Source organism: Lepidochelys olivacea (assembly GCF_965140295.1).
Source record: "Lepidochelys olivacea isolate rLepOli2 genome assembly, chromosome: 23".
NCBI lineage: Eukaryota > Metazoa > Chordata > Testudines > Cheloniidae > Lepidochelys > Lepidochelys olivacea.
Genome location: NC_140433.1, coordinates 12,585,036 through 12,608,414, shown reverse-complemented (window position 1 = coordinate 12,608,414; position 23,379 = coordinate 12,585,036). Strand labels below are relative to the sequence as shown.

The window sequence follows — 23,379 nt, the reverse complement described above, 5'->3', positions numbered from 1 at the left end:
GAGCCGCGCCCCGTCGCCAGGTCACCGCGGGGCCAATGATTAACCAGGCCGGGCCGGGCCGGGCGACGCGTTTCCTCCTTCCCGGAGCGGCCGGACCATGGAGCCGCGCTGGGCGCAGACTGGCCGGGATGGCCCAGGTGAGGAGCCTCTCCCCACCCCCCCCCAACCACCGTCCCGAGTCACCCGGACTCCTGGGTCCCCCCCCAAACACCCCATAACCCGGATTCCTGGGTCCCCGCCCCCGAGTCACCCGGACTCCTGGGTCCCTGCCCCTCCCTCCTCTGGTGTCACCCGGACTCCTGGGTCCCGTCCCCAGCAGCCCCACCCCACGACTCACCCGGATTCCTGGGTCCAGCCCCTCCCCCCGGAGTCACCTGGACTCCTGGGTCCCGTCCCCAGCAGTGCTCCCCCTGCAGTAACCTGGACTCCTGGGTCCCATCTCCAAAAGACACAGCCCCTCCCCACGCCCATCACCCGGTTTCCTGTGTCCCATCCCCAGTGTGCAGCCCCACCCCTCCCCCCAAATAATCTGGACTCCAGGGTCCCATCCCAGCAGGCAGCCCCCGACCAGTTACTCAGACTCCTGGGTCCCATCTCCTGAAGCTAGGGCTACCCCAGACAGTAGCCCGGACTCCTGGGTCCCCTCCCCATCCCTGGGTCAGTAAGTGCGGGGAGGGAGGGTGCTGAATCTCTCCCCCGCTCACCCCACTTGCTCCCTCCCCAGATGATGATGACTGGGGCCAGCAGCAGCCCCCCTCATCCCTCTTCCTCCAGCTGCCAAGCAACGCGACCCTGCGTTTCCGTGGCAACGTGGCCAAGGCCTGGGGGGCTGCGCTGGATGAGGGAGAGCCCCCAGGGGCCCCCCAGGAGCGGGATGGGGAAGGAGCCAGGGAGCAGGAGTCGGTTCCCCTGAAACAGCTGCCGCTCTGCATGGCGGAGAAACGAATACTCAGGTAACCCCCCTGCACAGGGCAGGACGCCTGGGTTCCTTTCTGGCTCTGGGAGGGGAGGGGGGCTAGTGGTTAGAGGGGGGGACTGGGAGCCAGGACTCCTGGGTTCTCTCCCCAGCTCTGGGAGGGCCACAGGGGTTTGGGGGGGGCTGAGGTCTCACCCCCATCCCTCTCCCCACCAGGCTCCGGGAGCAGCGGGTCGCCTGGAAACGGAGCCGCTGGGAGCAGTGGCAGGTGGGGATGCGGCACCTGTGGGGACAGGTGAGGGGCGCCCTGCTGTACGCCCAGGTGTGGAGGGGCTCGCTGCACCGCATCGAAGGTAGGACCCCTTTCCCTGCGGCCCAGGTCCCCCTCCCTGCTGAGAGCGACCCTCCACTCTGAGTCCCAGGGTCCCCCCTCCCTGCTGAGATCGACTCCCCCCCCCGAGTCCCAGGGTCCCCCCTCCCTGCTGAGAGCAACCCTCCACTCTGAGTCCCAGGGTCCCACCTCCCCCGCTGAGATCGACTCCCCCCCCCGAGTCCTGTGGTCCCCCCTCCCTGCTGAGAGCGACCCTCCACTCTGAGTCCCAGGGTCCCACCTCCCCCGCTGAGATCGACTCCCCCCCCCCCCGAGTCCTGTGGTCCCCCCTCCCTGCTGAGAGCGACCCTCCACTCTGAGTCCCAGGGTCCCCGCTCCCTGCTGAGATCGACTCCCCCCCCCGAGTCCCAGGGTCCCCCCTCCCTGCTGAGAGCGACCCTCCACTCTGAGTCCCAGGGTCCCCCCTCCCTGCTGAGATCAACCCCCCCGAGTCCTGTGGTCCCCCCTCCCTGCTGAGAGCGACCCTCCACTCTGAGTCCCAGGGTCCCCCCTCCCTGCTGAGATCAACCCCCCCGAGTCCTGTGGTCCCCCCTCCCTGCTGAGAGCGACCCTCCACTCTGAGTCCCAGGGTCCCCCCTCCCCCGCTGAGATTGACTCCCCCCCCCGAGTCCCAGGCTCCCCCCTCCCTGCTGAGATCAACCCCCCCTCTGAGCCCTGTGGTCCCCCCTCCCTGCTGAGTGACCCCCCCACACACCGAGCCCTGTGGTCAGCCTCTGCCTGCGGGTTCAGACTCACTGTCGGGGTGACGCTGCCCTTTCCCCCCCAGGTCACTTTGGAACCGGGATCCAGTCGTATTTCAACTTTCTGCGCTTCCTGGTGCTGCTGAACCTGGGGGGGGCCCTGCTCATGGTGGGGTTCGTGGTGGCCCCCAACGCCGCCTTCGAGGGGCTGCAGCTGAACCAGACCCAGCGGGGGCAGAACTCCATGGGTATGGCCGGCCCGGATGCCTGGGTCCCGTCTCCAGTGAGAGAAAGGGGGCGAGAGCCCCCAGAACGGCAGCCTGGATCCCATCCCTATCAAAGGAGATGGGGGAGAAGGGAATCGCCCCCAGAGTGGCAGCCCAGGTCCTATGTCGGGGTGTGTGTGTGACCCACGAGGTTTGGTTTGAGGGGGTCTGTAACGAGGCTGATTCTGGTGGGACCCAATGGAGCGTGCCAAGTCAGGACAAATTGCTTCAAGCAGGGCCGTTACAGCCCAGGGCTGGGGTTTCTGTGCACACCAAGGCAAACCGAACCAGCCAGCCAGAGCAGACTTCGGGTTTGCCCCACTGGCTAACCACAAGTCACACCAGCAATTCCCTTAGACGCTCCAGTTTCCCAGTATCCTCACCAGCGCCACTCGTTATGGGGGCGAATGGTTATGAAAACCAAGACCCCAGTGAAAGAAAAGAGGTTCTCTCGATCCCAAAGGACCGAGCCGCAGAGCCCGGTCAATATACAAAGCAGATCTTACCCACAAATCACACTGTTGCCAACCCTTCAGAATCTAAAATCTAAAGGTTTATTCATAAAAGGAGAAAGAAAGAGCTGAGAGCGAGAAGTGGTTAAATGGAGTCAATGACATCCAGTGATGGCAAAGTTCTTGGTTCAGGCTTGTTGCAGTGATGGCAGAAACTGCAGGTTCAAAGCAAGTCTCTGGAGAACATCCCCAGCTGGGATGGGTCATCGGTCCTTGGTTCAAAGCTTCAGTGTAGCAAAGTCCCGCCAGAGGTGTGAAGCAGGACTGAAGACAAGATGGAGACATCAGCCCTTTAGAGTCTTTTCCAGGTGTAAGAACCCCTCTTTGTTCTTACTGTGGAAAATTACAGCAAAATGGAGTTTGGCGTCACATGGGCAAGTCCCGGCCTACCTTGCTGAGTCCCAAGGTGTGTCTGCCTTCTCTCAATGGGTCACTTGTGTCGCTGATGGTCCTTAATGGGCCATCCCGCAGGCTAGGCAGAGCTGACACCAGCTTGTCTGGGGCGTCACCCAGAAGCACAGCATAAGTGTGAAATACAGACAGGATAGATTTCAGAGCAGCAGCCCTGTTAGTCTGTATCCTCAAAAAGAACAGGAGGACTTGTGGCACCTTAGAGACTAACAAATTTATTTGAGCTTAAGCTTTCGTGGGCTAAAACCCACTTCATCAGATGCATAGAATGGAACATATAGTCAGAAGATATGTATACACGCAGAGAGCATGAAAAGGTGGAAGTACCCAGACCAACTGAAAGAGGCTAAATAATTAAGAGGAGCGATTATCAGCAGGGGAAAATAAACTTTTGAAGTGATAATCAAGATGGCCCATTTCGGACAGTTGACCCGACGTGTGAGGATACTTAACATGGGGGAAAGATTCAATATGTGTAATGACAGAGACTGGGAATGGCTCAGTCATGACACTAATTGAATCTTTCCCCCATGTTAAGTATCCTCACACCTTTGGGTCAGCTGTCCGAAATGGGCCATCTTGATTATCACTTCAAAAGTTTATTTTCCCCTGCTGATAATCGCTCCTCTTAATTAATTTGCCTCTTTCAGTTGGTCTGGGTACTTCCACCTTTTCATGCTCTCTGTATGTATATATATCTTCTGACTACATGTTCCATTCTATGCATCTGATGAAGTGGGTTTTAGCCCACGAAAGCTTAAACTCAAATAAATGTGTTAGTCTCTCAGGTGCCACAAGTCCTCCTGTTCTTTAGACAGTGTAGAGCCAATATTCATCACTTTACAAAAATGATACACACATATAGACCTCATACTCATAACCAGTAAACCCCAACCTTGTCTTAGACACCTTATTTGACTCCCTTTATACAAGATTTGGTGCCACTACAGGTCCTTGGTTGCAACAATGTTCTGTACGGTCCCAGATTATGTCAATAACGTCACAGGGTCTCACCCCTTTTCTCCCCCCCACTCACAGTGAACAGAAGCTGCCTGCAGTACGACCCCACTGAGCGGGGCCTGGTCAGCTACTTCACCTACCTCATGGACCTGCTCTCCGGGACGGTGAGAGCCCGGCCCGTGGCCCCCCAGCCCCAAGCGCCTCAGCTCCGCCCCCAGCCCCCCATGCCTCAGTTCCTCCCCCCAGCCCCCTCAGCTCCGCCCCAGCCCCTTGCACCCACAGCTCTGCTCCAGCCCCCCGCACCTCAGCTCCACCTCCCCAGTACCTCAGCTCTGCCCCCTGCCCCCCACACCTCAGCTCCACCCCCAGCCCCCCACGCCCTCAGCTCCAGCCCCCAGCTCTGTCCCCCACCCCGAGCTCCTTCCCAGCCCCCCCAGCTCTGCCCCCAGCCCCCCGCACCTCAGCTCCACCCCCCAGTCCCCTAGCTCTGCCCCCCAGCCCCCACACCATCAGCTCCTCCCCAGCTCCCCCCCAGCCCCCATGTCTCAGCTCCGCCCCCAGCCCCCCGCACCTGAGCTCCACCCCCCAGTCCCCCAGCTCCGCCCTCAGCCCCCCTGCTCCGCCCCTGCACCTCAGCTCCGCCCCCAGCCCCCTGTGTCCTCAGCTCCGCCCTCAGCCCCCTGCTCCGCCCCCAGCCCCCTGTGTCCTCAGCTCCGCCCTCAGCCCCCCTGCTCCGCCCCTGCACCTCAGCTCCGCCCCCAGCCCCCCCAGCTCCACCCCTAGCCCCACCAGCTCTGCCCCCAGCCCCCCGGGCCTCAGTTCTTCTCCCCAGGCCCCTCAGCTCCGCCCCCAGCCCCCCGCACCTGAGCTCCACCCCCCAGTCCCCCAGCTCCGCCCTCAGCCCCCCTGCTCCGCCCCTGCACCTCAGCTCCGCCCCCAGCCCCCTGTGTCCTCAGCTCCGCCCTCAGCCCCCTGCTCCGCCCTCAGCCCCCCCAGCTCCACCCCTAGCCCCACCAGCTCTGCCCCCAGCCCCCCAGGCCTCAGTTCTTCTCCCCAGGCCCCTCAGCTCTGCCCCCAGCCCCCCGCACCTGAGCTCCGCCCCCCAGTCCCCCAGCTCCGCCCCCTGCCCCCCCATGCCATCAGCTCCTCCCCAGCCCCCTTCATGTGTCCCCTACAAATGGAAGCTGGCCCCAATTCCCCAGATCAGTTTGTCACATTCCCAGTCCCGGCCCTGGGGCCGGATGGGAGCCGGCGCCCCCTGGAGGAGACCCCCCCCCGCTGAGGCTGTGTCTCTTTCAGGGGTTCATGGAGCTCACACACCTGTTCTACGGTTATTACCAAAACTCGGCCGTGGATTTCGTGGGCTTCTCCTATAACATCCCCCTGGCCTATCTGCTGAGCGTCTTGGGCTACTTCTCCGTCTGCCTCCTCTGGATCCTCCACCGGTGAGTCACTTCCCAGGTGCCCCCGCGGGGGGCCAGCCCCCGCCCCGCCCCAGAGGGGCCGCGTCCCAGCGCCGGGCGAGGGGTCCCCGGGTACCCAGCCCCCGCCCCGCCCCAGAGCGGCCACGTCCCAGCGCCGGGCGAGGGTCCCCGGGTACCCAGCCCCCGCCCCGCCCCAGAGGGGCCGCGTCCCAACGCCGGGCGAGGGGGTCCCCGGGTACCCAGCCCCCGCCCCGCCCCAGAGGGGCCGCGTCCCAACGCCGGGCGAGGGGGTCCCCGGGTACCCAGCCCCCGCCCCGCCCCAGAGCGGCCACGTCCCAGCGCCGGGCGAGGGTCCCCGGGTACCCAGCCCCCGCCCCGCCCCAGAGGGGCCGCGTCCCAACGCCGGGCGAGGGGGTCCCCGGGTACCCAGCCCCCGCCCCGCCCCAGAGGGGCCGCGTCCCAACGCCGGGCGAGGGGGTCCCCGGGTACCCAGCCCCCGCCCCGCCCCAGAGGGGCCGCGTCCCAACGCCGGGCGAGGGGGTCCCCGGGTACCCAGCCCCCGCCCCGCCCCAGAGGGGCCGCGTCCCAACGCCGGGCGAGGGGGTCCCCGGGTACCCAGCCCCCGCCCCGCCCCAGAGGGGCCGCGTCCCAGCGCCGGGCGAGGGTCCCCGGGTAACCAGCCCCCGCCCCGCCCCAGAGGGGCCGCGTCCCAGCGCCGGGCGAGGGGTCCCCGGGTACCCAGCCCCCGCCCCGCCCCAGAGGGGCCGCGTCCCAGCGCCGGGCGAGGGTCCCCGGGTAACCAGCCCCTGCCCCGCCCCAGAGGGGCCGCGTCCCAGCACCGGGCGAGGGGTCCCCGTATACCCAGCCCCCGCCCCGCCCCAGAGCGGCCACGTCCCAGCGCCGGGCGAGGGGTCCCCGTATACCCAGCCCCCGCCCTGCCCCAGAGGGGCCGCGTCCCAGCGCCGGGCGAGGGGTCCCCGGGTACCCACCTCCCGCCCCGCCCCAGAGGGGCCGCGTCCCAACGCCGGGCGAGGGGTCCCCGTATACCCAGCCCCCGCCCCGCCCCAGAGGGGCCGCGTCCCAGCGCCGGGCGAGGGGTCCCCGGGTACCCAGCCCCCGCCCCGCCCCAGAGGGGCCGCGTCCCAGCGCCGGGCAAGGGGTCCCCGGGTACCCAGCCCCCACCCCGCCCCAGAGCGGCCACGTCCCAGCGCCGGGCGAGGGGTCCCCGTATACCCAGCCCCCGCCCTGCCCCAGAGGGGCCGCGTCCCAGCGCCGGGCGAGGGGTCCCCGTATACCCAGCCCCCGCCCCGCCCCAGAGGGGCCGCGTCCCAGCGCCGGGCGAGGGGTCCCCGGGTACCCAGCCCCCGCCCCGCCCCAGAGCGGCCACGTCCCAGCGCCGGGCGAGGGGTCCCCGTATACCCAGCCCCCGCCCTGCCCCAGAGGGGCCGCGTCCCAGCGCCGGGCGAGGGGTCCCCGGGTACCCAGCCCCCGCCCCGCCCCAGAGGGGCCGCGTCCCAACGCCGGGCGAGGGGGTCCCCGGGTACCCAGCCCCCGCCCCGCCCCAGAGGGGCCGCGTCCCAACGCCGGGCGAGGGGTCCCTGTGTAACCAGCCCCTGCGCCCCACCCCAGAGCTGGCTGCACTTTGCCATCTCTGGGGGGCCGTCACCCTGCGCTCTCCCCCCAGGGCCGTCCACCTCCTGAAGCGCAGCCTGGTCGGTGAGAACTGGGAGCTCAGCACCTACAGCCACAAGGTCTTCGCCGGCTGGGATTTCTGCCTGGCGCCAGGCACCGCAGCGGCCATGAAACACAACAGCCTCCGCTACGAGCTGCGGGTGAGGCCAGCAGGGGGCGCAGGGCTGGGGTGCGGGGCAGCCGGGTCGGGGGGCGAGTGTGGGGGGACACTGAGGTACAGGCAGGCTGGGAATGGACAGGGGCTCTGGGGTGCGGGGCTGGAGGGTGTGATTGGGGGCTGGTGGGGAGGGAGATGGGGTGGGGGGCTGGGGGACTGCATGGGGCGGATGGGTGGATTGCGGGAGAAGGGGGGGGCTGGGGCAGGAAGGGGGGCCGCTGTGTGGAGTGAGAGGCACGGCTGGGGGGGGTGGAGAGGGGCCTGGCTGGGGTGGGGGGCTGCCCTGACGCGCGTCTCTCCCAGATGGACCTGGAGGAACAGACCCTGCGGCGGCTCATGGCCCAGCGCAGCCCGGGCCAGCGACTCGCCCTCTTCAGCCTGCGCGGGGCCCTCAACCTGCTGGTGCTGGGGCTGCTGGGGGCGGCTTTCTACGGCGTCTACCGGGCCACCGAGTACTCGCAGCGGGCCCAGGTACCCGGCCCCTGGCTCCCACCCGCAGCCCCCGTGCGGCCCGCGCCCCTCGCTCCCGCCCCGGGGCCCCCACGCCCCTCGCCCGCGGCCCCCGCGCCCCTCGCTCCCGACCCGCGGCCCCCGCACCCTCGCTCCCGACCCGGGGCCTCCGCACCCCTCGCCCGCGGCCCCCGCCCCTCGCTCCCGCCCCGGGGCCCCCGTGCCCCTCGCCCGCGGCCCCCGCGCCCCTCGCTCCCGCCCCGGGGCCCCCACGCCCCTCGCCCGCGGCCCCCGCGCCCCTCGCTCCCGACCCGGGGCCCCCGCACCCTCGCTCCCGACCCGGGGCCTCCGCACCCCTCGCCCGCGGCCCCCGCGCCCCTCGCTCCCGACCCGCGGCCCCCGCGCCCCTCGCTCCCGACCCGGGGCCCCCGCGCCCCTCGCTCCCGACCCCGGGTCCCCCACGCCCCTCGCCCGCGGCCCCCGCGCCCCTCGCTCCCGACACGCGGCCCCCGCGCCCCTCGCTCCTGCCCCGGGGCCCCCGCGCCCCTCGCTCCCGCCCCGGGGCCCCCATGCCCCTCGCCCGCGGTCCCCGCGCCCCTCGCTCCAGACCCGCGGCCCCCGCGCCCCTCGCTCCTGCCCCGGGGCCCCCGCGCCCCTCGCTCCCGACCCGCGGCCCCCGCGCCCCTCGCTCCAGACCCGCGGCCCCCGCGCCCCTCGCTCCTGCCCCGGGGCCCCCGCGCCCCTCGCTCCCGACCCGCGGCCCCCGCGCCCCTCGCTCCCGCCCCGGGGCCCCCGCGCCCCTCGCTCCCGCCCCGGGGCCCCCGCGCCCCTCGCTCCAGACCCGCGGCCCCCGCGCCCCTCGCTCCTGCCCCGGGGCCCCCGCGCCCCTCGCTCCCGACCCGCGGCCCCCGCGCCCCTCGCTCCAGACCCGCGGCCCCCGCGCCCCTCGCTCCTGCCCCGGGGCCCCCGCGCCCCTCGCTCCCGACCCAGGGCCCCCGCACCCTCGCTCCCGACCCGGGGCCCCCGCGCCCCTCGCCCGCGGCACCCGCGCCCCTCGCTCCCGACCCGGGGCCCCCGCACCCTCGCTCCTGACCCGGGGCCCCCGCGCCCCTTGCTCCCGACCCCGGGCCTCCACGCCCCTCGCCCGCGGCCCCTGCGCCCCTCGCTCCCGACCCCGGGCCTCCGCGCCCCTCGCCCGTGCCCCTCGCTCCCGACCCCGGGCTCCCGCACCCTCGCTCCCGACCCGCGGCCCCCGTGCGGCCCGCGCCCCTCGCTCCCGACCTGCGGCCCCCGCGCCCCTCGCTCCCGACCCAGGGCCCCCGCACCCTCGCTCCCGACCCGGGTCCCCCGCGCCCCTCGCCCGCGGCCCCCGTGCCCCTCACTCCCGACCTCGGGCCCCCACGCCCCTCACTCCCGACCCGCGGCCCCCACGCCCCTCGCTCCCGACCCCGGGCCTCCGCGCCCCTCGCTCCCGACCCCCGCGCCCCTCGCTCCCGACCCGCGGCCCCCGCGCCCCTCGCTCCCGACCCAGGGCCCCCGCGCCCCTCGCTCCCGACCCGCGGCCCCCGCGCCCCTCGCTCCCGACCCAGGGCCCCCGCGCCCCTCGCTTCCGACTTGGGTCCCCCGCGCCCCTCGCTCCCGACCCGCGGCCCCTGTGCGGCCCGCGCCCCTCGCTCCTGACCTGGGGCCCCTGCGCCCCTCGCCCGCGGCCCCCACGCCCCTCGCTCCCGACCCCTGGCCTACGTGCCCCTCGCTCCCGACCCGCGGCCCACACACCCCTCGCTCCTGCGGTCGCCCGTGTCCCCTTCCATGGGGGGCAGTGGTGCTATCCCAGCTGCCAGCCCTTCAGCTGCTCGGCTCCCCACAAGGGACTTGGGGGGAGGGGATTCTGCTCTGACCCCTGGTGACCCCTCCCCCCCCTCCGCAGCAGGACACCAGCCCGGGGCAGCAAGGACTGGTCTTGGGGCTGCTGGTGGCCTATCTGCCCTCCATAGTGATCACGGCCGCCAACCAGCTGGTGCCGCTGGCCTTCGGGCTGCTGGTGCGCCTGGAGAGATACCCGCTCAGCCTGGAGATCCGGCTCACCCTGCTGAGGTACCGGGGGGCAGCCAGGGCTGTGCCCTACCCCAGGGGCAGCTCTGGGGGAGGGGTCCCCGTGTACCAGCCCCCGCCCCACTCCCAGGGGCAGCGCCGGGCAAGGGGTCCCCGTGTACCAGCCCCCAACCCCCGTGGGCAGCGCCGGGCGAGGGGTCCCCGTGTACCAGCCCCCATCCCCCGTGGGCAGCGCCGGGCGAGGGGTCCCCGTGTACCAGCCCCCAACCCCCGTGGGCAGCGCCGGGCGAGGGGTCCCCGTGTAACCGCCCCCGCCCCACCCCCAGGGACAGCGCTGGGCGAGGGGTCCCCGTGTACCAGCCCCCAACCCCCGTGGGCAGCGCCGGGCGAGGGGTCCCCGTGTACCAGCCCCCATCCCCCGTGGGCAGCGCCGGGCGAGGGGTCCCCGTGTACCAGCCCCCATCCCCCGTGGGCAGCGCCTGGCGAGGGGTCCCCGTGTACCAGCCCCCAGCCCCCGTGGGCAGCGCCGGGCGAGGGGTCCCCGTGTACCAGCCCCCAGCCCCCGTGGGCAGCGCCGGGCGAGGGGTCCCCGTGTACCAGCCCCCAGCCCCCGTGGGCAGCGCCGGGCGAGGGGTCCCCGTGTACCAGCCCCCAGCCCCCGTGGGCAGCGCCGGGCGAGGGGTCCCCGTGTACCAGCCCCCGCCCCACCCCCAGGGACAGCGCCGGGCGAGGGGTCCCCGTGTACCAGCCCCCATCCCCCGTGGGCAGCGCCGGGCGAGGGGTCCCCGTGTACCAGCCCCCATCCCCTGTGGGCAGCGCCGGGCGAGGGGTCCCCGTGTACCAGCCCCCGCCCCACCCCCAGGGACAGCGCTGGGCGAGGGATCCCCGTGTACCAGCCCCCATCCCCCGTGGGCAGCGCCGGGCGAGGGGTCCCCGTGTACCAGCCCCCATCCCCCGTGGGCAGCCCCGGGCGAGGGGTCCCCGTGTACCAGCCCCCGCCCCACCCCCGTGGGCAGCGCCAGGTGAGGGGTCCCCGTGTACCAGCCCCCGTGGGCAGCGCCGGGCGAGGGGTCCCCGTGTACCAGCCCCCGCCCCACCCCCAGGGACAGCGCTGGGCGAGGGGTCGCTGTGTACCAGCCCCCGCCCCACCCCCGTGGGCAGCGCCGGGTGAGGGGTCCCCGTGTACCAGCCCCCGTGGGCAGCGCCGGGCGAGGGGTCCCCGTGTACCAGCCCCCGCCCCACCCCCAGGGACAGCGCTGGGCGAGGGGTCCCCGTGTACCAGCCCCCATCCCCCGTGGGCAGCGCCGGGCGAGGGGTCCCCGTGTACCAGCCCCCGCCCCACCCCCGTGGGCAGCGCCGGGCGAGGGGTCCCCGTGTACCAGCCCCCAGCCCCCGTGGGCAGCCCCGGGCGAGGGGTCCCCGTGTACCAGCCCCCGCCCCACCCCCGTGGGCAGCCCCGGGCGAGGGGTCCCCGTGTACCAGCCCCCGCCCCACCCCCGTGGGCAGCGCCGGGCGAGGGGTCCCCGTGTACCAGCCCCCAGCCCCCGTGGGCAGCGCTGGGCGAGGGGTCCCCTTCTAACCAGCCCCCCCCCCCTGTGGCAGGACCGTGTTCCTGCGTCTCTCCAGCCTCCTCGTTCTCCTCTTCTCCCTCTGGACCCAGATCACCTGCCACGGGGACCCCGCTGCCGATTCCTGCAGGATCTGCCACTACAACCACCAGCAGCACCCGGTCAGCGCAGGACGCCTGGGTTCTCTCCCGGCTCGGGGGGGGCAGTGGGGTCTGGTGGCTGGAGCGCGGCGGGGGAGCTGGGAGCCCGGACGCCTGGGTTCTCTCCCGGCTCGGGGGGGGCAGTGGGGTCTGGTGGCTGGAGCGCGGCAGGGGAGCCGGGAGCCCGGACGCCTGGGTTCTCTCCCGGCTCGGGGGGGGGGGGGGCAGTGGGGTCTGGCGGCTGGAGCGCAGTGGGGGAGCCGGGAGCCCGGACGCCTGGGTTCTGTGGCCGTGTGGGGTGCTGACACGTCCCATCCCGTCCCCCCCCCAGTGCTGGGAGACGAGCGTGGGGCAGGAGATGTACAAGCTGCTGGTGTTCGACCTGCTTGTGCTGCTGTTGGTGCTGCTGCTGGTGGAGTTCCCCCGCAAGTGAGAGATGGGCTGGGGGGGCGGGATCCGCACTGGGGTGGGGGTGGGGCTGGGGGGAGGTGGGATCCGCACTGGGGTGGGGGTGGGGGGGTCAGTGGGCTGGCGGGGAGGTGGGATCCGCACTGGGGGGGGTGGGGGTGGGATCTGTTCTAGGGGTGGATGGGAATCAGTGGCCATATAAGGGGGGTCCCGGGGCGAGTGGGTTGGCTCTGGGGTTTGGGGCTCAGGCCAGAGGGGAGTTGTGACGAAGTGGGACTGTTCTTGATGTTTCCTCCGAGTGGTGTGGGGGTGCCTCGGTTTCCCCTAGGCAGTCCTTGGGTGTCTAGGGGGTGGGGTAAGGGTGTATGATCGTTGCAGAGCCCTAGAGGGCAGGTGTGTGCAGGGGGCTGGACACAGAGAATGGCCGACACCCTGTTTCCTGGCAACTGATGGCCTGGGCCCTTCCCCCTGCAAGGTGAGAGCTAAAGGGTTGGAGAACAAAGGAATCAGGTGGCCTCCTGGCCCGGGAAAGGGACAAAGCTCAGAGGAGGAGGGGCTGGAGGGAGTTTCAGTTTGGGGCTGGCTGGGGACATGGAGTGAAGTGCAGATGTGGTTGTCTGGCTCCCTGCCCCCCAAAATGGACCCAGCTGAGGGGTCCTGTTCTCTGCACCTACAAGCTCTGTGTTAGACCATGTTCCTGTCATCTAATAAACCTCTGTTTTACTGGCTGGCTGAGAGTCACGTCTGACTGCGGAGTTGGGGGGCAGGACCCTCTGGCTTCCCCAGGATACCTGCCTGAGCGGACTCGCTGGGGGAAGCGCACGGAGGGGCAGAGGAGGCTGAATGCTCCGAGGTCAGACCCAGGAAGGTGGAGCCGGGTGAGCTGTGTGTCCTGCAGACAGGCTGCTCACAGGAAGGCGACTGCCCCAGAGTCCTGCCTGGCTTCATGGGGAGCAGGTCCAGAGCATCGCCCAGGGACTCCGTGACAACTGGTGGCAGCGGTGGGATCTACTGCACCCCGTGGACGGCGCTTCCTGCAGTAAGTGACTGGGGAGCAGTAAAACGAAGGGGGATTGACGGGGACCAGGTGTGCTGAAGATTCAGAGAGAGACGGTTTCAGGGGGCGGTTAACTCCTGGAAGTGTGTGACCAGAGAGAAGGACTTTTGCAGTAACAGGGTCCCCCGGGGGATTGCAGCGAGCGGTCCCAGGGGCGGAGGAGTCTGCAGCTCGACCCTGGCAAAGAGGTGGTGACCTCGAGAAGGGCTGGCACCCTCGGGGTTTTTCCTGGAAACCGTGGGGAGCTGAGAGCACACAGGCCTGTGAGTCCACAACAACTTGGGAAGAGCGGAGTGACGGCCTGTCACTGTCTCCTTAAGAAGGACATTGTAACCCTGTGCAGAAAGAGAGGGTTGAGCATTGGAAAGTTCACCAAGGCACAGTTAATCTTAAGAAGGACATTGTAACCCTGTGCAGAAAGAGAGGGTTGAGCATTGGAAAGTTCACCAAGGCACAGTTAATCGTGCAGCTGGAGGAGGATGACCGCTCTAAGGAGCAGATTTCTGACCCCAAATGGGGCTATAGCAGGATCTGGGAGCAGCTGGAGTGGGAGCCAGGCATCCCCAAGACTCCTGTCCCCGACCAGACGAGGGTCTTCACGATCGGGTTCCCCATCGGGGGATCGGAGACGGACGGGATTGGAGCTGAGTCCGAGAGAGCAAGAGGACTGTGAGAGACAGCGAGAGCCCGAGAAAGAGCTGCAGAAGCAGCAGCAGCATGAACTGGCGGTGGGGGAGCAGAGAGGCCTAGGGGACCCCCCAGGGGTGAGTGGGGACAGACCCCGGGGGGCCAGTTCCGCAGGGAACCTCGAGACTAAATTGCTGCCCCTGGATAAGGACGTGGGGATGTGGATGCCACCTCACTGCCTTTGAGCAGGTTTGAGATTTGAACCAGGGGGACCCTGCGGAAAAGCCCCGGTGTCTAGCTCCCTTGCTGGGCCCCAAGGCCATCGACTCCGTCAGCCAGATGGGTGGGGAGGTGGACAGGCTCCCACTCCTGACCCCAACCTATATGTCTGTGTGGAGTTTCCTGGGGCCAGGCCCCTCGGACCCCCAGTGGGAGCAGAAGGTGATGGTCAATGGGGAGACATTCCTGGGGTGGCGAGATCCTGGGACAGAGAGAACTGGTGTCAGGCCCTGGGTGGTGCAGCCTCAGAGGCTGAGGGGCTGGGTGAGCTGGGTGAGGGTCCCAGGGATGAAGCCCCTCGCCCTGCCTATGGCCCAGATCCCTGTGCAGACCCAGGAGGGGTGGGGCTGGCTGGCCGTTGGGGTGCACCAGGATACCAGCTGCGAGACCCTGTTGTGGGGTGACTGTGTCTCTTTGGGACAGGATCCAGGCCCTGTTCCTGTAACTGCCAAGGGTTTGAATTTGAACCCAGGGGAAACCGAGGCACCCCCACACCACTCGGAGGAAACATCAAGAACAGTCCCACTTCGTCACAGGAGTGGGGAGCTGGGGGACAACGACTGGGGTTGGAGGCAGGGCTAGTGCTGGGGTGGGGGGAGCTGGGCTCAGAGCAGTCTCCTCCGCCCTTCACCCCCTCTTGCTCCCCCCAGGCTGCTGGTGACCCACGGCCCTGCCCCCCTGGCCCGGCTGTTGGGGCAGCAGGAGTTCCTGGTGCCCCCCAACGTGCTGGACCTGGTGTACAGCCAGACCGTGTGCTGGGTCGGCACCGCCTTCTCCCCCCTGCTGCCCCTGCTCCACGCTGCCAAATTCATCCTGTTTTTCTACCTCAAGAAGGTGAGAGCCCGGATGCCTGGGTCCTCTCCCCGCCTCGGGGAGGGGGGTCTAGTGGTGAGAGCGGGGGAGAGGGGGCGGGCGGGACTGGGAGCTCGGACACCTGGGTCCTCTCCTGGGAGGGGGGCAAGTGGTGAGCGCGGAGGGGTGGAGGGACTGGGAGCTCGGACGCCTGGGTCCTCTCCCGGGAGGGGGGCAAGTGGTGAGCGCGGAGGGGTGGAGGGACTGGGAGCTCGGACGCCTGGGTCCTCTCCTGAGGGGGCCTAGTTGGCGGGGGAGGGACTGGGAGCTCGGACGCCTGGGTCCTCTCCCGGGAGGGGGGCAAGTGGTGAGCGCGGAGGGGTGGAGGGACTGGGAGCTCGGACGCCTGGGTCCTCTCCTGAGGGGGCCTAGTTGGCGGGGGAGGGACTGGGAGCTCGGACGCCTGGGTCCTCTCCCGGGAGGGGGGCAAGTGGTGAGCGCGGAGGGGTGGAGGGACTGGGAGCTCGGACGCCTGGGTCCTCTCCTGAGGGGGCCTAGTTGGCGGGGGAGGGACTGGGAGCTCGGACGCCTGGGTCCTCTCCCGGGAGGGGGGCAAGTGGTGAGCGCGGAGGGGTGGAGGGACTGGGAGCTCGGACGCCTGGGTCCTCTCCCGGGAGTGGGGCAAGTGGTGAGCGCGGAGGGGTGGAGGGACTGGGAGCTCGGACGCCTGGGTCCTCTCCTGAGGGGGCCTAGTTGGCGGGGGAGGGACTGGGAGCTCGGACGCCTGGGTCCTCTCCCGGGATGGGGAGGGGGGGCTGTCTGGTGGCTCAGCGCCCCGGGTTCACGTCTGTCTCGTCACCCCCCAGCTCACCCTGTTCTCGAACTGCCGCCCGGCCGACCGCACCTTCCGCGCCTCTATCTCCAGCTTCTTCTTCCTGCTGGTTCTGCTGCTGGGCCTGGCCATCGCCTGGGTGCCCCTGCTGTACAGCGTCTTTGTGTGAGTGCCCCCTGGATCCCCCCCGCCTGGGCCCCCTCCCCCAGGGTCCCCTGCCCCCCTCCCCCAGCCCCCTGGGGTCCCCTGCTCCCCTCAGCCAGCCTCCCAGCTCCTCTGGATTCCACCCCGGCCTGGCCCCCAGCCTCCCCTTGCCCAGCCCCCCGGCTCCTGGGGTTCCCTTCCCCCGGTCCCCCAGGGTCCCCTGCCCCCCTCACCCAGCCCATCACCTCCCGGGTTCCCTCACCCAGCCCCCTGGGTTCCCCTGGTCCCCTCACCCAGCCTCCCAGCCCCCCAGCTCCTGGGGTTCCCTTCCCCCTTCCCCCAGCCCCCCCAGGGTCTCCTGCCCCCTTCACCCAGGCCCCTGGTATCCCCCACCCCTCGTCCAGTCCCCAGGGTGCCCCACCGCTCTCACTCAGTTCCCCTGGGGTCCCCTGTCCCCCTCTCCCACCTCCCCAGCCCTCCTCGCCCACACCTCTAGCTCCTTGGGGTCTGCTGCCCCACCTCACCCAGCCCTCCAGGGTCCTCCCCCCCAGCATGACAAACCCCCTTATCCTCCTCCCTCCCCGTCCCCCGCCCGGGGCGCTGTGTCTGCTTCCCTGACTTGGACTTGGTTCTCCGCCCCCCAACTCACTCTCTCTCCCCCCCACAGCCTCCAGCCCTCCCAGGCCTGTGGCCCGTTCCGGGGTGAGCCGACCATGTGGAGCACCCTCTGGGTGGCCATCGACACCCTGCCCCTCGTGGCCAGGGAGTTCCTGCAGTTTGTGGGCTCGCTGGCCTTCGCTGTGCCGCTATTCCTGCTGCTGTGGTGAGGGGCCTCCGGGGAATCCCCCTGGGCTGGGGGGCGCTAGAGGGGATAGGACACATGGAGGGGGGGTCTGATGCCAGGCAGCAGGGACATGGAGACACACAGAGAGCAGGGGCCCATCCCCTCCATGCGGGGGCGAGAGGGGAGGATGGACGGACGGACGGACGCAGAGCAGAGCTTGTCCCCGCCAGCAGGGGGCAGCAGGGACGGACAGACACGCACGCACACAACTTCCGGGCTGCCCCTGACCCCATCTCTCACTCACTGTCTAACCCCCTCCTGGCTTTTCTCTTCCCATCCCACAACCGCAGCATCCTCATGTTCTACCTGATGGCCCTGGATCACTCCTACAGCTGCCTGGTGAAGGAACTCAAAGGGCAGCTGCGCCTGGTGAGTGATGTCCCGGAGCCATGGGGCTTTTTGCCACTGGGGGGAGCCGGCTCCCATCTGGGATCGCCGTTAGCCGGTGGGACTCCTTGCCACAAGACGATCCTGGGCCTGGCGGGGTGGGTTATTGATAGGGAGAAATGAGGAACGGCGTACTCCCTGCTTTGGCCACTAGAGGCTGCCATGTCTCCCTCCTCTGAAGTAGGTGGGAGGTGGGTGGAGGCAGAGCCGGGATACCGGGGTAGATGGGCCCCTGGGCTGGCCCCAGATGGCTGTACTTACCCTCCAGGGTTCCCACCTCTTTTCAACCCTTCTTTTTCCCACAGGAGGGGCAGGATAAGGTCTTCTTAGTGACTCAGATCACAGAGCTCAGCTAAGGAGAGCGCCACCCACAACTCCCGTCCAGTTGATTTGAGGATGACTCTTGGCCCTGCCTTGTCGGACCCGTCCCGCCCCTGCCAGTGTCAGCGATTTGCCTGTGTGCCAAACCCGCCCCCTGCTGGAAGAAAACTACAATAACCTCCAAAGAACCCAGAGCTCGTTCATGGACTGTGTGTAAGAATCACTCGTCTGGTGCTGAGACGTGGCCCCTCTGGGATGGGGTGCGGGGGCTGTTTATACAGATACCTCTCACCTGGTGCTGAGACGTGGCCCCTCTGGAGTGGGGTGTAGGGGCTGGGTATATGGGGACCCCTTGCCTGACACGGAGACATGACCTCTCTGGGGTGGGGGGTGGGGTTTGGTTATACAGGGACCCCCTTGCCGGCAGCTGCTCTTTACCGCCGCCCAGTGATGCTGTTCAGTTTTGGACAGGAAGTGAAGCAGAACCCTGCGTGTGACGGACGTCCCAGGGGGCTTTGCAGGAAGAGGAGGTAGAATTACCTGTGTCCAAAACGGGCGAGGCTGCTGGCCTTCAGGCCCCACTTCTCACACTCTCCATCCTATCCCAGGCTAGCCCCCCGCCCTCCGAACGGAGTAGATAGCGGGTGAACCGGAGTGAATCTCTTGTTGCCGGCTGGCAGCAGAACTCCATTGTCGCACTCCAGGGCAGCTGCATTTGTATTCCCTATCCACCGGTCCGCAGCTGCCACCCCTCTTGGGCGGAGACCCGCGTCTCTCCCTCCCTCCCTGTCCAGGCTCTGATTTCACCACACACACACAAACCCGCAAAGAGCGATTGCCATCGACAATAATCGCCATTTACCGCTCGGCCAAGCCAAGGAAACCCTGCTCGGAAACTTAACAGCGTTTTGATTTCCTGGGTGTATTTTGAGACGCGATGTTGACAATTTAACGGCTTTTAAAGCTGTGACTTTTTGAGTCTCTAACACCTGCTGTCGATAAATCATTGGCTGACTCCCCCCGTTCTTTGACTCTCCTGTGATTTTCTGCAATTGGGAAAATTTTAAGTCTGAAAAAAAAAAAAACCAAAAAAAAGCTTAAAAATAAAATGCTAGTTTTGGTTTGAAATGATACAATAAAAATTGAATTCTGCCAGGCCCATGTGTAAGTAATCCAGGGGGCGGTGAAGGGTGTGGGGGGAGCTGGTGTGCAGGGCTGGAAGCAAACAGCAGTGGGTTTGTGCCCCCACAGCCACCTCCATTATCTCCGCGTCTGCTCCGTGCCCTCCACCCGGGCTGCATGGGAGGCCGTGTACTTCCGTGCACGCAGGGTGCACAAGATCGGCCACAGGGGGGTGAGAGCAATGGTCCATGTAGCCCAGTATCCCATCTCCGGGGCGGTGCACGGCGCAGGGCAGCTGGGGACAGACACAGGCCAGTCTTCCCCGCCCGCAGTCGGAGGTGTGGGGAGGCCCCAAGCTGGCGGGCGGGGGGGAGGGGTCGGGACCCGGGGAGGGAAGGATGTAGCCAGCACCTGCATGTAGCCAGCGCCTGGCCCGGCCCCACGTCCTGTGGCGGGGAGTTCCGCAGGCTCGGGGCGTGGGCCATGCAGCTCAGGCGAGGGTGGGGGAGTCTCGGGGTGGGGCGGGTCCCGGCAGCAGTGGGGTGGGGATGGGGGATGGGACAGTGGGCTGCTCCCCTCTGGGTGGCGCCAGCCCTGGGGTGGGGGAGGGGAAGTGTGAAGAAGGGGTGGGGCCTCGTCCCAACCAATCGGCTACAGGCGCAGTGGGGGTGTGAGGCCAGCTTGGACCAATCAGTGCTTTGTGGGCCGGGGGGGGGGGGGCTGACTACAGTGCACCAATGAGAGAAGAGGGAGGGGGGAGGTTGGATAGGAACCAATTGGTTAAAGCTGGGGGGAGTGGGGAGTCGCCAATAGGCCAATCAGGGCACGAGGGCGGCCACAGTGTTCTCCAATCAGAAAAGAGCGAACTGCGGAGGGTTTGGCCAGACTAATCCAATCAGAAAGCGAGGGCCGGACTAGGGTCCGCCAATGAGAATTCAGAGCGGGAGGTGGGTCTGGAACGCGCCAATCAGGGAGATACCGGGGCGTGCCAATCAGCGCACCGGCAGGGCGCTGACCCGGAAGCGGAAGCGGCGCCGTGCAGTACGGACCTGAGGCGGGACCATGAACATCCTGCCCAAGAAGTCGTGGCACGTGCGGAACAAGGACAATGTAGCCCGCGTGCGGCGGGACGAGGCGCAGGCGCAGGACGAGCAGCGACAGCGGGAGGCTCGGGCCCTGCTGGCCGAACAGGAGGCGAGTTACCGGGCATGCGCAGACGGCAACGCGGGTGTAGCGAGTGCGCATGCATAACAATGGGAGCGCGTCCTACACCATGTGACGGGGGCACGGATTGAACCATTGTCAAATTGGGGGTGAAATGTGGGTTGAACCATTTCCAAATCGGGGGAAAGCAAAAGGGAGCTGGGCTGAACCATTTCTAAATGGGGGGGGGAGGAGGCGGAGAGCGCTGGGATTTACTATTTTCAAATGGGGGAGGGGAAGAAAAAGAAGTGGTAGTTAGGTGACCCACAACAGGGGGGAAGCAGAGCAGAAGGGAACTGGGGTGAACCATTTCCAAAGGGAGGAAAGGAGAGTTGGGCTGAACCATTTCCAAAGGGGGAGAGAAGGGAGCCGGGCTGAACCATTTCCAAAGGGGTGGAATCAGAGAAGGGAGCTGGGCTGAACCATTTCCAAAGTTGGGGAAAAGGGTGCAGGGCTGAACATTTCCAAAGTAGGGAGGGAAGCAGAGAAATGAGCTGGGCTGAACCATTTCCAAAGCGGGTAGTTTTCTAACCCCACCTGCCCCCGTGGGGTGGCTGGTATGGCACATGCTGCACTGTTACCATCACCATGCCCTCGCCCCAGATGAAATGAGTTTCTTAGGCCTCAGGCTGATGCCATGCTGCCCTCGCCCCACCCCATCGCCCCCCAGCACAGAGCCCACCGGCTGCCCTGGCTCCTGCCACCTGCGTCAGAGCCGGCCCCACAACCAGCCCCCGTCTCCCCCTGCAGGCGCGGACCGAGTTCCTGAGGAAGAAGGCTCGGGTGTCTGCCCTGCCAGGACCCGATGGCGGCTCGGCGCTGGCCCCGAGTGGCGAGGAGCCGCGCCATGTTGACCTCTTCCGGGACCTGGAGGAGGGCAAGGGCTCCAAGACTGGGAACAAGGAGTATGAGGAGGAGAAACGCAGGGAAAAGGTGTGTGTGTGGGGGGGTGTGAGTTTGAATTTGGGGGGGGGGGCACCTGCATTCCTTGGGCATGGTAAGCCCCCCCCCCCAGCTTGAATCATAGAATCATAGAATATCAGGGTTGGAAGGGACCCCAGAAGGTCATCTAGTCCAACCCCCTGGGTTGCTTGCTGGGGTTAGGTTGCCCCTATGTTGGTGCACTGATGGGAGGGGGCTGGTGCAGGGGGGTGGGGTATCTACCGCCCCCCCTGTTACAGGAGATGGGGTACAGCCAAGCCTCAGATCCTGGCATCTCGGCGTAGAAGGGACAAGGGTGGGGATTCACACACCCCTGTTGGAGGAGGCTATGTACAGAATTGGGGGTTCCCCCTCAACACATGCAGGTGCTCTGACACCTTTTATAGCTCAGCTGCCCTGCAGGCTGGGTCCCCTCTCAAGCTCTCTCCCCACTCCCATGAGCTGCCCCGCGGCTCCTGTACCCATAAGGCAAAAACCTCCCCCCGTGCCCTCTTCTACGATCAGTCCCGCCCTCTCCCCCACTTCTTCAAGGTGATTCAGTTCAGCACGCTCCCCTCCCTGCTTTGCCCCAACCAGGAGCGGCAGGAGAAGGCTATCGGGCTGCTGACCTATCTGGGGCAGAGTGCGGCCGAGGCCCAGACCAGCCGGCCGTGGTACCAGGAAGCCCCCGACCGCAGCCGCGAGGCAGCCACGGTGACCACGCAGGAGCAGCTGAAGGGCAGACTGGACCCCCTGCGGGAGATGGAGAGGCACCTGCGCAAGAAGAAAGGGGAGGGGAAGAAGCGCAAGAAGGAGAAGGAGAAGCCAGCAGGCGAGAAGAAAGCAGTGGGGTGAGCTGAATGTGGGGCAGGGCTAGAGAGCAGCGCTGGATGGGAGTCAGGGACTACAAGTCCCAGCATCCACTGCTCCAGCCTGTTTCCTATGCACAGGGATCACAAGTCCCCAGCATGCAATGTCCCAGTCCACAAGGACTACAATTACCAGCTTGCAATTTACTTCCTTTGTTCTCAGCTGCACGGGTGTGGGTGTGTTACTGAAACTATGAGTCTCAGCATGTACTTGTTCCTGGGCAGTAGCCTGGCTTACTTGTCCCAGCATGCATCACCTCCCCCTAGGAGGGACGATTGCATCCTGGGAGTTGTAGTCCTCCTGGAACACATCTAGAGACCACCTGGCGCAGGGTTGTAGGAACTCAATGGTTCCCTTCTGCTTGTCCTTGCAGCTCTGCCCCCCTCTCCCTGGAGCAGCTGCGGCGGGAGCGGCTGCAGCGGGAGCAGGCCGAGCGAGCCAGGACCGAAGCCCTGTTGGCCGGGCGGCTGCGGGAGCCCCAGCGTGGGGAGGAGGAGGAGGAGCCGGATGACAGGAAACGCCGCTACAACTCCCAGTTCAACCCGCAGCTGGCACGCAGGCCCCGCAGCTGGGACGAGAGGGAGCAGCACTGAGCCCTCCCAGTGCCCCCTGAAAACAGCGGGCCCTGGGCACAGATACTCCTGTACCAGGGGTCACACGGCACGTGGAACAGGGACATTGGCATCACAGCAAGGCAGCCAGCGCGTGGTATCACTCTGCAGACTTGGGGGAGGGGGGGCAGGATGACACCGAGTGCTGTCCTCTCTGCCACCCTCCTGGCCATGAAGGTTGGCATGGGGGTCATACTCAGGGAGCCACAACCCTCCTTGCTCTCATAGGAGGGTGCTGGCTGCCCCACTGGGGCCCCAGGCTGGACACTCACCTCTTAGTGCCTGGCGTTATTAGCAGCAGCGGGTACCAGGGGTTATCTGAATGCCCCACAAGGCAGGGGCTTATCTGCTAATAAAAGGCATCTGTCTTCGCTCACTCACGCACAGGAGCGGGGAAAGCTTGGATAGGAGCAAGCCCAGAAGGGGAAACCCAGTCCCAGACTTCTGGGTTCCAGCTGCGTGCTGGGAGTCAGGACAGCTGGGTTTTATCCCTGGCTTGGGGAGCAGGAGCCAGTGGGTTCAATGGGGGCAGGGAGGCCCAGCCCCTTGTCAGAGTGGAGTTGAGTGGAGGGGACTCCTGAGTTTGCCAGCTGGCTCTTTGGGGGGAAGATATCAGGACTCCAGAGTTATAATTTCCACTTCTGCCTCTGATTTCTTCTATACCTCAACAGCTCCCCCACACAGTGCTCACTGTACCTCGGCTGCTGGGGAGGCCCAGCCCTTTAGCCATGGCAATGAAAAGCACCTGCTGCGGGGTGTGCCTGCCCCTCTGCTGAACCCCCACCCAGGCCCCACTGGAATCATTCACGACTCACACCTGGCTGGTAGGGCCCAGCTCCCAGCAGAGGATTGTGGCTGGTCTCCTTGTGCAGGGCAAATGCACAAGGCCAGCTCCCTGTGCCTTCCACAGGGCCCTTATCTGACATGGGAAACTGAGGCATGGACAGTCCAGTCTCTTCTGGGGTTCCTTATGGGGTGGGGGTGTCTGTCTCTCCCTCACCAACCAGCCTGCAGCAGGGGGGATGGTTGCATCAGCCCCATTGCTAGGCCATGCCCACCCCACAGAAGGACTTTCCCAGCAGGCATTGGGGTTACCAATGCCAGGTGGGAGGGGGGGCTCCAGGGAGAGGGGTGGGGGGCTTTTAAACCTAAAGCAGAGCAGGCAGCAGGGAAGATCCTGCTCTGGGCCTGAGGGCAGGGAGGGGCGGAGCTTGACCCCAGAGCCAGGCAAGGTCCCCCATGGAACATACCACCCATCAGCTCCTGCAGAGGGGGCTGCATCTCCTCCCCCTGAATATACCATGCAGTCACCTCCTGCAGTGGGCTGGGGATCCCCCATCCC

The 23,379-nt window shown here is 67.3% G+C and overlaps 2 protein-coding genes across 3 annotated transcripts; both read left to right on the top strand.

The window, feature by feature from the left end:
- Nucleotides 1-32: 32 nt before the first annotated feature.
- Nucleotides 33-18,329, top strand: TMC4 (transmembrane channel like 4). Of its 2 annotated transcripts, none has more exons than XM_084612544.1 (16): nt 33-137; nt 725-953; nt 1,133-1,269; nt 2,074-2,235; nt 4,215-4,300; nt 5,436-5,581; nt 7,245-7,392; nt 7,713-7,880; nt 9,790-9,953; nt 11,514-11,640; nt 11,951-12,048; nt 14,641-14,824; nt 15,649-15,779; nt 16,426-16,581; nt 16,893-16,971; nt 17,295-18,329. In XM_084612544.1, the coding sequence occupies exons 1-16, from the start codon at nt 98-100 to the stop codon at nt 17,343-17,345; spliced, it is 2,106 nt and encodes a 701-aa protein (XP_084468670.1). In that variant the 5' UTR covers nt 33-97; the 3' UTR covers nt 17,346-18,329. The 2 variants fall into 2 exon arrangements, with proteins under 2 accessions (XP_084468670.1, XP_084468669.1); XM_084612543.1 differs by having other exon boundaries at nt 9,787-9,953.
- A 1,102-nt stretch (nt 18,330-19,431) lies between these two features.
- Nucleotides 19,432-22,414, top strand: LENG1 (leukocyte receptor cluster member 1). Its single transcript, XM_084612606.1, has 4 exons — nt 19,432-19,626; nt 20,386-20,568; nt 21,154-21,407; nt 21,800-22,414. The coding sequence occupies exons 1-4, from the start codon at nt 19,495-19,497 to the stop codon at nt 22,017-22,019; spliced, it is 789 nt and encodes a 262-aa protein (XP_084468732.1). The 5' UTR covers nt 19,432-19,494; the 3' UTR covers nt 22,020-22,414.
- Nucleotides 22,415-23,379: the final 965 nt, after the last annotated feature.